A 16003-nucleotide genomic window follows, 5' to 3' on the forward strand; every position below is an offset into this window, starting at 1 on the left:
CATCACCCAATGGTCTAGCGTCATCGTTTCTAACCACATCATCATCATCATCAGGTTGCTCTTGATAGAACACTCCCTCGTATGTCATGGGGTTAATGTTGTAGTAATCGTCTTCATTTGGGTCTGGTAGCTTACCATGTGGCGACACCTTGAACACAACTTCCCAACCCTTTAGATACACTTTCTGGCATGGGTAAGGCAGATAATATACTTGTGTAGCTTGGGTAGCCACAATGAAGAGATCGGCTCCGGCATAGACGGTTGATGGTTTAACTTCGACCAAACCAATGGAAGGCGTATGTTTTACCCCCTCCCGCGGATCGAACCATCGGCATTTGAACACAGGCAGACTTAGGGTCTCACGCCCTTGGCGGAATTTAACCTTGTATATATTTTGTACCCTTCCATAGTAGTCTACTGAATTTTGACCGAGGGTGTACACTCCAGTATTTATAGTTTTGGGATCGGGGCGGCTGTTTTGGTGCTCCTCTGTATGGAAGCGATACCCATTCACATCATACTTTTTACATGTCATGACGGCAGGGTCAAAACCCATGGAAACCCATCACCTCCTCTCTACCACGGTCCTGCTCGGCTATGTTTATCGGCGGCATGTCAAAGTTTGGCATATATCCGTGCGTGCGAAGGTGCTCACTCATGTCCGTCTGATTTCTACGGTGACGTCTGGCACATCTCGCACAGGGGCATGGTAGGATAATTCTCATTGGACGACGGAATATCTCCTTCAAATACACATCGGTTTTCGTGATCCACTCTGATGTTACTCGATTCCGACGGATAAAACCACTATACATCCACTGATTATCTGCCATCCTCTGCTTTTTTGCAACTCACACAACATAATTAAGGATTCACTTAAATTAATGGCATCAAATTTTCAGTTTCTACCGCGTTTAATCCACCTACATCTCTAATAGGTAAAGATGGGTCCTAATCCCACCCGAGGATGTGTAGATTGAGTACGTTCTCCATTCTACCCCCACTAGTAGAAAATAGGGCTATGGTCCAGGCCGGCTCAGCCCATTAGTCCCAGTTCAGTCTAGAACCGGGACTAATGTGAGCATTGGTCCCGGTTCGTGCGGCTAAGGCATTAGTCCCGGTTCACTCGGGCCCTTTAGTCCCGGTTTAAGACATGAACCGGGACTAAAGGGTGCGATGACCTTTAGTCCCGGTTCGTGCCTCAAACCGGGACTAAAGATTAGACCATTAGTCCCGGTTTCAGGCACGAACCGGGACTAATGGGGTTGAGACCTTTAGTCCCAGTTCGTTCCACGAACCGGTACTAAAGGTCCCATTTTCAAACTCTACCCCCCCCGGTGGATCGCCTTTTCAGTTTTTAAAAAAATAAAAGAAAATAATGGAAATGTCAAAAAAATAAAAGAAAATAAGTTTCTCATGTGATATGTGGTCTAGTTGTTGGGAAAAATTTGCAAATGTGAATTTTGACTTTATTTGCAAAATCTCTCTGAAATTTGTAAAAATGGGCATAACTTTTGCATACTAACTCGGATGAAAAAGTTTTTTATATGAAAAATCATCTACTCGAAAAGTTACATCCGAATTTAACCGGGGAAACCCCGTTAAACATTTTCAAAATCCTCAAAAACCTAATAGAAAAAAGTTACGGGGCTTTTAAGATCTAGAGTGGAAAAAATTGAAAAATATTCAAACAGTAGGCAAACTGTGGTCAAACAATGGTCAAACTAATTATTATAGAATATTAGTGTTACTAAATAATTATTTTAGTTATTTCAATTTTGGTCAAATCTGGTCAAACTGTGGTCAAACTGTGGTCAAACAATGGTCAAACTAATTATTCAAGAAATATTAGTGTTACTAAATAATTATTGTTTTTTAAAACAATAGTTTCAAACTCAAACAGTGAAATGTATCACTTCATGCTCAAGCAAAATTCCTGAAGGTTAATAGGATTGACATCTTACTATTGTCAGGAAAACAACAAGTGCAGACTTGGAGCGAAGGAGAATAGAACCCGGAAGTTAAGCGTGCTCAGGCTGGGGGAGTGGGAGGATGGGTGACCGGTCGGGAAGTTAGATGATTTGGAATGATGAGGGGTGATTAGAGGATAAATTGAGAAGTGATGAGGGGTGGTGATTACAGACTAGAGGTTAAAATAATTCAGAAGTTTGAAAATAAAAAAAATTCAAAAAAACATTCAAAAAAAAATTTCAAAAAAAAATCATAAAATTTCCTTTAGTCCCGGTTGGTGTTACCAACCGGGACTAAAGGTGGAGCTCCACGTGGCCACGCCCTTTAGTCCCGGTTCTGGATTGAACCGGGACTAAAGGGTCAGGGCATTAGTACCGACACTTTAGTCCCGGTTCAGGAACCGGGACTAAAGGCCCTTACGAACCGGGACTATAGGCCCTTTTTCTACCAGTGCCCGTTCCGAGACAGAATTTCGGCAGCACCTCCCCGCTGTTCTCCAGATACACGTCTCGGCAAATAGCCGAGAGAATGTGCTCCGGAGAACAATGGGGAGGCGCCGCCGAAATCCTGTCTCGGAACGGGGTAGAACATGGAGAACATACCCAATCTACACATCCTCGGGTTGTCCGTGGAAAACGCTGGACAATCCGAAAGAGCTGCGGTGATAAATATGCAATTGAATGCATATTTATCCATGCAACCCTTTCGGACGGGAGACGCCTAGGTTACGTCAGTTGACTTGAGAATGAAATCTAGTCACATGATTCGTAGCTCACCCTCGGCTGTAGAGGAAGTAGTCGAACACCGGAGGGACAACCGGGGACCAACAGCTCCTACGACGATCACTCCACCGAGATGGAACACCACAGAACCTGCATCGTGACAATAATTAAGTACATCACAATATATCCATCATCATCATCTAACAATCATCGAATCATAAAAATCAGCATCCTATATCATCTCTTCCGCAAAAAAATCATTATCTATCATCAACATCATCATCTATCATCATTAACATCATCATCTATCATGTAACAATCATCATACATTTGCAACTATCATAAAAAAATCCATCATCTAACGTCATGCCCCTTGTTAAAAAAATTGCTTTTCTTGCATTTCTCACATTTGTAACTATCATCAAATCATCTATCAACTAACTATGCATCCATCCATCTAGTTACATAACTATGAACAACAACAAAATTATCAAAAAAAATCTACAGAGAGGGTGGGAGGGAGCTCACCGTGGGGGAGGGCCGGCTCGGGGGGAGGGGCTGGCACGGACGACGGGCCAGAGCAGGCGGCGGAGGGGCAGGCACGGACGAAGTGGCCGCCGGGGCGGGGTCGATGGAGGTCGGGGCGGGGACGGAGGTCGGGGGAGGGAGGGCCGGCCGCGCGGGTGGGTGGGGGAGACGGGGGAGGCGCGGGCGATGGCGGGTTCGGGGCGGGGCGGGGTGGCCCGGGGTTGGTGCGGCGCGGGCGGCGGGCTCGGGGCCGGCGGTGGCGTGCTCAGGGCGGGCGGCGGAGGTGGTGGGTGGCAGCGCGGGTGTGGGTCGGGGAGGAAGGGGGAGATGGATGGCGAATGGGTGGTGGGGGCGAACCGCAAGGGGATAAGGTCGGCCCTATGCCGACGGCCTGGCCGTCGGCATAGGCCCGCCCCTTTGCCACGTCATCGATCCGTGGACATGTGCGCTGCTATATATACTTTGCATTTTTTTTATTTTTTTGTTACGGCATTTTTTATTTTTTATTTTTTTGTTATGGCATGTGCTGCACCCCCCAACACCATTCCGGCCCAAACCACCCAAAGATACCCTCCGTGTCGGCCCGACGTGGCTGTTTCCCCCCTCCGGGACACGGCGGCAGCCACGCCCGTGAGGTCTACACGGCAGGACGGGGCCGTGGGGGAGTAGTAATGCCACCGGAGCGTCGCACCGGGCCCTCATACATGCGGGGTGGTGTGGTGGCATGTCCGAAGAGGCGGCACGCGTCTCCGGGGTGTGCCCCCCCTCACGGACGGCGTCGCCGCCGGCACCTGGAGGGGGGAAACGGACGCGTCGGGTCTACACGGAGGGGATCTTGCTGTGGGTCTGGCCCGGATGTTGCTCCAGAGTGTTCCTATGGGCTGACCTAACACAACCGGGTGGGGAGGTCCACTGGTCAAAGCCCGTCCGTGCAAAGTCAAAGGGCTAGATCGCGTGGTCAAACGCTACAGGGTTAGGCGGGACGGGGGCACTTGGGGGGTAGCAATGCCACCGGAGCGTCGCACCGGGCCCTCATACATGCGGGGTGGTGTGGTGGCATGTCCGAAGAGGCGGGACGCGTCTCCGGTTGGCAGAGGGAGTAGGAAGGAGAGCATGACCACGATGAGCTATGTGCAAACCTGATCCGTCGGCGGTGTGGATGCGGTCCCTTCCAGGGTACTTCTCCCTCACGGTGAGCAACTAGGTAGAAGAAGCTCACTGCGGTGCTGGAGGTTGCTGCGCTGTGGACGAACGTACAAGGGAATGCTCGTCCGGTGGTCTTACTTATGGAGAAGAGAAAGCGTCCAGGGACTGGAAGGGCACACACGGGCCAAAAGTTATGAAGGCAGCTGTCATTTAAGCCTGGGTTGCATTTTTAGACTTCTCATATTCCCAAGCACACTAGTTTGACCGTCGCAACACCTATTCTCTTCATATAACTCCTGCCAAAAAAAGTGGAGAGTATAACTCCCAACAGTGGCTTACCCTATTAGCTGCAATGGGCTCGATGTGAGTGATATTTTATCTGTGCAGCTGGTCTCCCTTCCGTGCAAGTACCTTGGGTTTACCCGAGAGTGGCGTTGCAGAGGCCGAGCGTCAAGTAGCTCGGTATCCTCCTCGTGGGAATATGCATCGTGATTCACTCATGTCAGGCTTTTTCACCTTATACGGACCCATATACAGCTACGAGAATAGTGTAAATGTATGGTGTTTGTCCATTGTCAGGACCGATCGCCCAGATATAAATAATGGGCTGCTGCTGTCCGGCTGGTCCATGGTGTTCTCGGGGCAGCGCCGTCCGTGAGGAGGGGCACACCCCGGACACGCGTGCCGGGCGTTTGCAACCGCCACAACACTTCCAGACTTGTGAGAGGCCGCCTACACAAGATTTGGCGGCATGCTAGCCCCCGGAGGCCGCCGGCCACAGCCGTAGACGCGCGAAGGGCAATCCGCGTAGAGGGAATTTTTCGGATACTTCTCCATCACCAAAAATTATGAAAAAATACCATCGTTCCTATAGCACATGTGCCCGCGTCGTGCAAAAAAACTCATGATTTTATCGCGCTCCGAGTATTTAGTAATATTGACGCCGCATCGTTACCGCAAAACGTCTACTACCGTGTCATCGCCGTCCGTGAGGGGGGGCCACGCCCCGGAGACGCGTCCCGCCTCTTCGGACATGCCACCACACCACCCCGCATGTATGAGGGTCCGGTGCGACGCTCCGGTGGCATTGCTACCCCCCAGTGCCCCTATCCCGCCTAACCCTGTAGCGTTTGACCACGGGATCTAGCCCTTTGACTTTGCACGGACGGGCTTTGACCAGTGGACCTCCCCACCCGGTTGTGTTAGGTCAGCCCATAGGAACACTTTGGAGCAACATCCGGGCCAGACCCACAGCAAGATCCCCTCCGTGTAGACCCCACGCGTCCGTTTCCCCCCTCCAGGTGCCGGCGGCGGCGCCGTCCGTGAGGGGGGGCACACCCCGGACACGCGTGCCGGGCGTTTGCAACCGCCACAACACTTCCAGACTTGTGAGAGGCCGCCTACGCAAGATTTGGCGGCATGCTAGCCCTCGGAGGCCGCCGGCCACAGCCGTAGACGCGCGAAGGGCAGTCCGCGTAGAGGGAATTTTTCGGATACTTCTCCATCACCAAAAATTATGAAAAAATACCATCGTTCCTATAGCACATGTGCCCGCGTCGTGCAAAAAAAACTCATGATTTTATCGCGCTCCGAGTATTTAGTAATATTGACGCCGCATCGTTACCGCAGAACGTCTACTACCGTGTCATCGCCGTCCGTGAGGGGGGGCCACGCCCCGGAGACGCGTCCCGCCTCTTCGGACATGCCACCACACCACCCCGCATGTATGAGGGCCCGGTGCGACGCTCCTGTGGCATTGCTACCCCCCAGTGCCCCTGTCCCGCCTAACCCTGTAGCGTTTGACCACAGGATCTAGCCCTTTGACTTTGCACGGACGGGCTTTGACCAGTGGACCTCCCCACCCGGTTGTGTTAGGTCAGCCCATAGGAACACTTTGGAGCAACATCCGGGTAAGACCCACAGCAAGATCCCCTCCGTGTAGACCCCACGCGTCCGTTTCCCCCTCCAGGTGCCGGCGGCGGCGCCGTCTGTGAGGGGGGGCACACCCCGGACACGCGTGCCGGGCATTTGCAACCGCCACAACACTTCCAGACTTGTGAGAGGCTGCCTACGCAAGATTTGGCGGCATGCTAGCCCCCGGAGGCCGCCGGTCACAGCCGTAGACGCGCGAAGGGCAATCTGCATAGAGGGAATTTTTCGGATACTTCTCCATCACCAAAAATTATGAAAAAATACCATCGTTCCTATAGCACATGTGCCCGCGTCGTGCAAAAAAACTCATGATTTTATCGCGCTCCGAGTATTTAGTAATATTGACGCCGCATCGTTACCGCAGAACATCTACTACCGTGTCATCGCCGTCCGTGAGGGGGGGCCACGCCCCGGAGACGCGTCCCGCCTCTTCGGACATGCCACCACACCACCCCGCATGTATGAGGGCCCGGTGCGACGCTCCGGTGGCATTGCTACCCCCCCAATGCCCCTGTCCCGCCTAACCCTGTAGCGTTTGACCACGGGATCTAGCCCTTTGACTTTGCACGGACGGGCTTTGACCAGTGGACCTCCCTACCCGGTTGTGTTAGGTCAGCCCATAGGAACATTTTGTAGCAACATCCGGTCCAGACCCACAGCAAGATCCCCTCCGTGTAGACCCCACGCGTCCGTTTCCCCCCTCCAGGTGCCGGCGGCGGCGCCGTCCGTGAGGGGGGCACACCCCGGAGCCCCAAGACGGGTGTCCACGCATGCATGAACACTTTCACATATGCATCGGGACCCGTGCGATGTTTCGGTGACATAGCTACACCCCGAACCCCCCCCACCAACCATAATTCCTTCCGTGTCGATCGTTTCCCCCCTCCGTGACACGGCGATAGCGACGTTCGTAACGGGGGGCAATCGATATACCATCGGGTTTGTTTTTTTAGATAAGGCATAATTATCTTATGCAAAAGCAAAAACTAAAATAAAGTAAAAATAACAAAACAAAGTAAAATAAAAAAATAAAGTAATGCCCACGTAAGGCCGTCAGCATATATGTGCACACACGGAGGTTGTCCCATGGATCGGTGACGTGGCGCGGCACAACGATCGATGACGTGGCGAAGGGGCCTATGCCGACGGCTGTGCCGTAGGCATACCTCTGCCATAGATAAATTTAAAAATTAAGTAAAGTAAACATATGACAGCCGTCGGCATACCTCTGCCATAGATAAATTTAAAAATTAAGTAAAGTAAACATATGCCGACGGCAAGGCCGTCGGCATACCTGCGCACACACGGATCGATTACGTGACGTGGCACACGGATCGTTGACGTGGCAGAGGGGCCTATGCCGACGGCTATGCCGTAGGCATACCTCTGCCACAGATATGCCGACGGCCGCCGTTACCACCCGCCGGCGTAGGTTCAACGCCGTCAAATGGTCAGCGCTGACCGGGCAGGTGGACCTGTGCTATGCCGACGGCCTGACCTATGCCGACGGGCCCCGTAGGCGTATCTCGGGCGGTCCCGACGGCCTCGTCTATGCTGACGGCCCCGTCGGCATAGATGGATGTATGCCGACGGCTTTTCTATGCCTACGGCCTATCCTTGGCCGTCGGCATATGTCCGGCGATGCCGACGGGGGCCGTCGGCATATATTTGGCCGTCGGCAACCCCAGTTTTTCTGGTAGTGAGAGTGGATGCTAGATTTCCTATGCAATGTAGTACAAACAATTCCTTAGGAAAGAATCCTATAGTGTCCAATCCTATGAATCAAATGACCAATGTAGAAAAAATCCAACAGATTCTAATTCTTTAGAAGCCCTATGAAATTCCTTTGAATAAAAGGAGTCCTTAACTTGAAATTACACATAGAACATCTGATAATTTATGATAACAAGCCATCTAGAGCTCAAACGACATGGCAGATGGCACTGGCTTCAGGGCTCCACAACAGTAAACCTTCCTTTAGGAGTAACATTTTTTTTGTGGGGGATTTAGGAGTAACATTTTACCCCAGCCTCCAGGTGCTTGCAAAGTGATGGCATAAAGTGCAATGCAATATATAGATAGACAGGGCATTGGAATTTATGTAGATTTTTACTACATAAAAAAACTTACGTATTCTCAGTACTTATGTACTCTAGTTGGAAACCTTGTACAAGTGAAACCTATATGGTAGGGCCACGGGACAGAGCCTTAATTTTAGTAAGTGTTCGATATTTTTTGGTCAATCTTGCCCGGTTCTGGTACAGGAGCAAGTTAGGGATGTTTTGGGAGTGACCAGTACAATGTTTGAGGAAAAGTATTTGGGTCTCCCAACCCCAGAGGGTCACATGTCCAAGGGGCGTTTTCAAAACCTTCAAACCAGTCTCACCAAACGCTTGGTTCAATGGGGTGACGGTCTCCTCGCACAACCAGGAAGAGAAGTGTTGATCAAATCTGTTGCACAAGCATTGCCAACATATATTATGGGCGTATTCAAATTACCGTACTCTGTATGTGATGATCTCACTAGGATGGTGAGGAATTTCTATTGGGGCTCTAGCAAAGGAAAAAGAAAGGTCCACTGAAGAGGGTGGGACTACTTGCTACAGCCTAAAAACAAAGGCGGTGTCGGCTTTCGTGATTTCCGTATGTTCAATCAGGCATTGCTAGCCCGTCAGGCATGGCGTTTATTGACTAGACCGGACAGCTTGTGTGCCCAGGTTCTAAAGGCTAGATATTACCCCCATGGCAACCTTGAGGACATGGTTTTCTCAGGTAATGCTTCGTCTTCGTGGCAAGCAATAAGTCATGGGCTGGATCTTCTGAAGAAAGGATTAATTTGGAGGGTTGGTAATGGGCACAGTATAAGGGTGTGGAGAGACAATTGGATCCCAAGACCGTACTCTTACAAACCAGTGTCGCAACAGGGCCGATGTCGCATCCGGTTTGTGTCCGGCTTGCTTAATGACAATGGTTCTTGGAATTTGGAGATACTGCGACGGTATTTTGTTCCAGCTGATGTGGAAGAAATCTTAAAGATAAGGGCGTCGCCCAGGCTCGGAGAGGACGTGATTTCATGGGGCCCTGGAAACCACGGAATTTTCACGGTCAAATCAGCTTATTCTTTGGCCTTTGATGAAGCTAACAGAGATAGGGCAGAGACGTCCAGTTCATCACCGGACGGTAGTAGACAATGCTGGCAATTCATTTGGAAGTGCAAGGTTGTGATAGCCTGGCTTATTAGGGATGATAGACTACTCATATCAATAAGGAATTCCTTCTTTTCCGGGAGCCCATTCAGACAGAACTCCAAAGTTAAGCGTGCTCAGCTTGGAGTAGTGTCAGGATGGGTGACCGACCGGGAAGTTGCTCCCGGGTGCGCACGAGTGAGGACAAAGTGCGCAGAAAAGACTAGTATTAATCTGTGGGGCCAGTCTAGATCCCGCCAGGAGTAACAACCACCGGCGGGTGTGTCCGGGGTGTTACAATTTGGTATCAGAGCCGAGCCTCACGGTTACACGGATGGTTGCGGAAAGGTGCACGGTCATGTTGTTCATGACGTTTGTGACCCGTCGTGGCACCCGGCATGGCACATGTACCGGACTGGATGCACAGACGAATGTGCCAAGAGGGAACGTTCCTGTGGCCTGACGAGGACGTCGGTTCCTCTGAGTGGGGGTGTATGTGATAGCCTGGCTTATTAGGGATGATAGACTACTCATATCAATAAGGAATTCCTTCTTTTCCGGGAGCCCATTCAGACAGAACTCCAAAGTTAAGCGTGCTCAGCTTGGAGTAGTGTCAGGATGGGTAACCGACCAGGAAGTTGCTCCCGGGTGCGCACGAGTGAGGACAAAGTGCGCAGAAAAGACTAGTATTAATCTGTGGGGCCAGTCTAGATCCCGCCAGGAGTAACAACCACCAGCGGATGTGTCCGGGGTGTTACAAAGGTACCCCCTACAGTGCGTAACTTTGCTTGGAGATTGGCGGTTGATTCTTTACCGACGTGGAAGAATAAGCATAAAATTGGTTTGGAGTTTCACGGTACATGTCCTGTATGCGGCATGGAGGAGGAGGACAACTTCCATCCTTTTATTCGTTGTCAGTTTGGACATGATCTATATGTTTCAATGGCCGCGAGTTGGCGCATCCCTGCACTGGAGTCTATACAGAACGTTGGGAAGGAATGGATTCTTCATGTTTTAGCCCCGCTGGATGAGGTTCAGAGATGCATGTTGCTGTTGATTTTTTGGAGGAGTTGGTTCGTTCGTAATGAGGTAACACATGCGAAGCCTGCTCCACCGTTGGCAGTATCCGTCAGCTTTCTTCAGAGGTATTTGGACGAGTTAATTGGCGTTAGAACTAATGCCCAGTGTGATCCAGTAAAAGGAAAACTAAGTATTTCTTATGACCTAGTTAATCTTAAAGGAAAGGCTCCTGTACAGGAGTCAGCCTGGATCCCGCCGCGCCCTGGATGGGTTAAGCTGAATACTGATGGTGCTTTCTCGTTGGTCGATGGAGCAGGTACTGGGATGATCTTACGTGATAGTGCAGGCAGTATAATTTTTTCAGCCTGCAGATCCCTGTTCTCTTGCAGGGATGCATTGGAATCGGAGCTATGCGCATGTATGGAAGGATTATCTTTTGCGACCCAAAGGTCGGACCTTCCGATAGAAGTCGAGATGGACTCAAGTACTGCAGTGGCTATGATCACAGGAGTGGAAACGGACCGGTCGATCTATGCTTCTCTGGTGGCAGAAATAAAGTACTTACTTAGTCTTCGGATTTCTTGTATTACTTTTGTCCCTCGGTGTCAGAATAAGGCAAGCGATAAACTAGCTAGTTTTGCTAGAGCCGAGGGTCGGACAATTACGTGGGTTGGGTCAGGCCCGGATGAGGTAGTGTCGATTGTCCAAGAGGATTGTAAGAACTGTATAATTGAGTAATGCAAGTGTTTTTCCCGCAAAAAAAAAGTGAAACCTATATGCACTTATGAGTATAAATACTATCGTTCCCTTGTCGAAGTGACATGCAAAAAAAACTTGCAGAAACCTGTTTATGGCGAGTACTTCAACAGCGTAGCAGACAGTGGCACTTGGTGGAAATTGATTCCTTTCCTAGTTCTGCTATTCTGACTCTGTATACTTGTTATGTGCGTATAACACCAGGTTACGGAGTCGGAGAGGATCCCAGTGATTCATCAGTTGCGAAATTTATCATTTACATTAGCAAGATATCTTTCGGCTTGGTCCTTAAACAAACGAGAGATAAGATCTACGTTTTGTTACTACTTATATTGTATTGTTGGACATTTCTACAGAGATCTTGGCCTGTGCAAGACATGGCAGGATGGGTGGTGACTCTCCATTAGACACTCGATCGAGTGAGAAGTCCATAACCGCGACTTGTCTCGAATAGACAGAGCATGGCACGCTAATCCATAATCGACTACACACCAGCTTAACAGGCCGGGGATCGGCCTCCAGAACAAAGTAGCAGTACAACAGTATTCGACTATTTGGCCACTGAGCGTCATATTTATCTTCAGAAATCTCCATGAAAAAGATTTTTCCGTTTTTGCTAACCACAAAGTAGTTTGACGCCCAAATAAAATGGACGTAGGTGGTAGGGCAGAAGCGGAGGGGCGCGGGCGGGCTACTGCACCGTGGTGTTGAATTCGCCGGCGATGGCGACGTCGATCCCGCTGCGTGGACATGAGCCCCATGAATCTGCTTTCTTCTCCCCTCTCTCTGCCCTGCTTCTCTTGCTGGCTCACAGTTTTCACCAAGAAGAAAAAATGAAGAAGATGCGTACGTCCCGCCGTCTCCAGAATCCGAAACCGTATGCGTTTCCTCGGCTTCCGTTTTCAACCACTACTAGTTATTTTTATATAGGGTCAAAAAAGAAAAAGAAAACCTAGGGTTTTGCCTACCGCCGCCATCCACCTCTCCTCCTTCCGAGCATCTACGGTCGCCGTCGCCGCCACCGCCAGCCCTCCGATGGAGGTGCCGCCGGTTTGGACAGCCGCCCGGGTCCAGGAGGATTTCATCAACTACTTCGAGTCCAAGTCGCAGTCGCAGTCGCACACGCCATGGCCGTCGAGCCTCGAGGTGCCCGTCTACGACCCCGCGATCTTGTTCGCCAACGCCGGGATGAACCAGTTCAAGCCGGTATTAATCCTCGGCACCGCCTCCCCCGATTCGCAGCTTGGCCGCCTGCGCCGCGCCTGCAACACCCAGAAGCGCATCCGCGCCGAAGCACAACGACCTCGACGACATGGGGAAGGAGGAGGCCGCCGTCGGGTATGCATGGGAGCGCCTATCGGATTCTTGCCTTCGCTCCCCCTTCTGATGTTAGTTTGTACCACCCTACTGTACCTCTGCATCAGGTTATGGATCGGTAAAGTTTAAGTGGAAAGTTGGGATCACCTTGGTGGTTTCAATGGCGAGTGAAATTAAGCTTCTGTTTTGGCGATGGTGATGTAAGTAGACAGTAAGCACGAGATGATGACGAGGGTCTGTGACTTGTGTATTGATCTTGTAACTTTTAGTTTTAATTTTGCACATGTTAATCCATTGGAGAGAGAGATGATATGCGAAGATATATACAAAGTTGCAGTGAGATTTTCATGTCAATCAGTTTTCGGGTGTCTTAATCGCCGTGAAATTTATGTCTATCAGCGGCCAGTCCTGTTTTGTTCAGTATCATCGCGCGCGTTCATCGGCCTATAACGACATACGCCCCTTCTATCTTTGTTTAGTGTGCAGTTTCAAAAATTTTATTCTAAAAGCATGCGACTTGTAGCCTATGTGCATGACGTTGTGGCACACACCATGTATGTTTCATAGCTTTGAACACAAGATGCATATTTTGGTAAGGCAGAGAGGCAGGTAGTGTAATTTCTCTATGTTACCAGAGAGGATACATGTACAAATGTCTTTTACTACATATGCACAAAGACAAAAATGCCATGTAGGTCTACGAATCAAGCATCAACCTTCCATCGTGGCCAACTGATACATGAGTAAGATATCATCACAAGACTGTGAACTTGGAACTAATATTGTTTCTACACAGCCAAACAGACTTGAGAACAACAGTGGCACCAACATAATGTGCATAATAAGAGAACAACAAGACTTAAGAGTACCCACTGGCCACTGTAACAAAAAAATATGCAGTAAAAAATAAAAAATGTGACAAGCTATGAGAAGGGATTCAAGGAAAGCAATCCTAGAACAGTCACAACCATACCATGTTTACAACAGACGATATCAAACTAAACAGAGTAATCATGCTCATACTAGTTTTTCTCCCAAAACAGCACTTGTGTCTCACTTCATATTTGAAAACACCCAGCAGATTCGAGAAAGCAATCCTTGACCCTCATCAAGCCCTTCAAAAAGTGGGAGTCTATCGGTTTCACCTTCACCTAAAGCGTTTAACATAGAAATTAACATATACTAGGACACTGTATGAGTATATTGTCGGATAACCTGTCATCTAAAGCTCAACAACATGGCACTGGCTGCAAGGCTCCACAACAGTGAACTTCACTTTCGGTGGAACAATTCCCTCGATGTATGTCTTGATAGCCAAGAGCCCACGACGAGCCTCCAAGATGGCATCCCTGCGCATGCAGAAGCATTTGCCAGATCTATTGACAGAACACCTAAGGTAATCATATCCTTCTGTGGCGTCCAATGTAAGACACTCAAGTGACTCTGAACTCTCAAGAATATGACATGTTAGCTCAACCAAGCTCTTTGCAGAGGAGAAACCAGCAATAGTCACATTCCTGAGCTTGTCATGGCACTGCTTCGGCATCCGCCTCCGACCTGAAGGATCTGCCAAAATGGATGGATGTTGCATGCTTGCCTGGAACCCCTAAAGATGTAAAGCAAAGACATATGAATTGAAGGTTCCACCATAGTTACGTGATCTATTTTAAGGGCAGGATCTGGAAAGGAAGATATCTTTGCAGGGTGAACAAACTTACATTCAAGAAGAACGTGTCCAAGGAAGGAGAAGCATCAAAAAACGATATAAGAGAACAATAATCATAGGCTGGGGCTGCAGCAAGTTTAACAGTCAAGTGCTTGAGGAATGGAAATTTGCTACCGACCATCGGTGTATTGACCATCTGCATAAATAACTCAGATTAAAAATGCAAGTGCATGGCTACTGTAATATCATAATACCCATTTCAGTAGTCCATTGTCACCAGAAAGTTCGTAGTATACCTCAAAATATGAAAATACAGAAAGTGTTTCAAGATTTGGAAAGGTGGACGGAAGATTGGCACGAGCCTCACAGACAGCACCATGACAGTGCATGTCTAGGGTCTTCAATTGCAATGCTTCTCCAAACGAGAGTTGTACTAGCCACTCACCAGTAAACCAAAATTTGGATAAACATTGAGCTTCAATCTCTATTGTCTGCAGCCTCTTACATGCAGACACTTCAAGGGTGATGAGCCGCTGCAGCAGGGAAGGTATCTTCAGTCTAATTATCTTGCTGCAATGGCTGAGTCCCAACTGCTGCAAAGCAAAAGAATTGGCTAGAAGGCAGGCTAGCTCATTTCCTGTAATATGGACATAACACAGCCTAATTTGAGTCAAACTTCTCAAGCCAAGTCCGACTGTTGGACAGAACACACACCTGGAAAGGAACAGACACCGAATCGAGTTTCCACTTCCTTCAGATAAAAGTGACCATGGGAAGTTGTACCTTTTATGGCCCATAGAAGGAATAACAGTGAGTTCTTCAATCCCAGGTGTGACGGCAATCTGAAGCCAGCGATCAAGAAAACATGCCCTGGTCTTGTTATCATAGAACTCAATTCTGACTTCCTTCACACCAATGCCTGGGTGTTCTATCCAAATTCTGTCAACTTTGTAGGTGAGATCTCTTGATTTACCATCCTTTTCACACACATCTTCATCCATGCCTAGTGTCTTTTTACTGAAGGTGAGGCTGGTACGGCGTCTCCAGGAATGCATATAGGTATGCTAAACGCAGGCAGCTCGAGCAGCACCTCGCATCGGCATTAGTGAATGTATATGCCACCAGATGTCCTACATGCCATGCACACATGCGGAGAGAGAAATAGAACATAAGCAAATGATCACTATAAATTAGAAATAAAACATAAACATGCGGAGAGAGAAATAGAACATGTCATCTTCATCACTATAAATTAAACGTACAAAAAAAATCAAAAGGTTCAACATAGATAATTTACTTGCAGCACAGTTCTTCTGTCATCAGCATCTTATCACATACCTCCGGAAGAATCGGCAGATATTTCATTCTTTTGCCACCTTCAGAACTACCATCTTGCTGGAGGGCTGGTGACTTTCTTTTAGACACCGAAGCGATCGATCCACCTGCAACACACGATGCATAGTCATAGACAGCCTGCGTATTGACAGAAGAAACCAGCAAACTCAAACACACGGAGGCACACGGTGAAATCCACTATGTTTCTCCCATTCAATTTTGGTCAACAAATACTCCCTTCATTCCCTTATACAAGGCCACTATAAAAAATACATTTTGCATCTATACAAGGCCACTAACAGTAACCGAGGCTTTAATGATATTTTCTCGTACTAGCAACTTATTTAATACTTGCATGCATGTAGTCATAATGGCACCGTGCTACTTCCTTCTCATTCTTTCCTTGCATGCATGCAGACGTATTA

General features: G+C 48.9%; 1 protein-coding gene across 1 annotated transcript; it reads right to left on the bottom strand.

Annotated features, from left to right (window-relative positions):
- Positions 1 to 13466: 13466 nt before the first annotated feature.
- LOC125507205 (uncharacterized) lies at positions 13467 to 15362 on the bottom strand. Its single transcript, XM_048671859.2, has 3 exons — positions 14540 to 15362; positions 14296 to 14439; positions 13467 to 14183 (listed from the first exon to the last, which is right to left on the bottom strand). Exons 1-3 carry the CDS (start codon positions 15296 to 15298, stop codon positions 13800 to 13802), a joined length of 1287 nt encoding a protein of 428 aa, XP_048527816.2. The 5' UTR covers positions 15299 to 15362; the 3' UTR covers positions 13467 to 13799.
- Positions 15363 to 16003: the final 641 nt, after the last annotated feature.

This window comes from Triticum urartu, chromosome 5A, assembly GCF_056163025.1.
Source record: "Triticum urartu cultivar PI428250 chromosome 5A, HENAU_Tu73, whole genome shotgun sequence".
Lineage (NCBI taxonomy): Eukaryota > Viridiplantae > Streptophyta > Magnoliopsida > Poales > Poaceae > Triticum > Triticum urartu.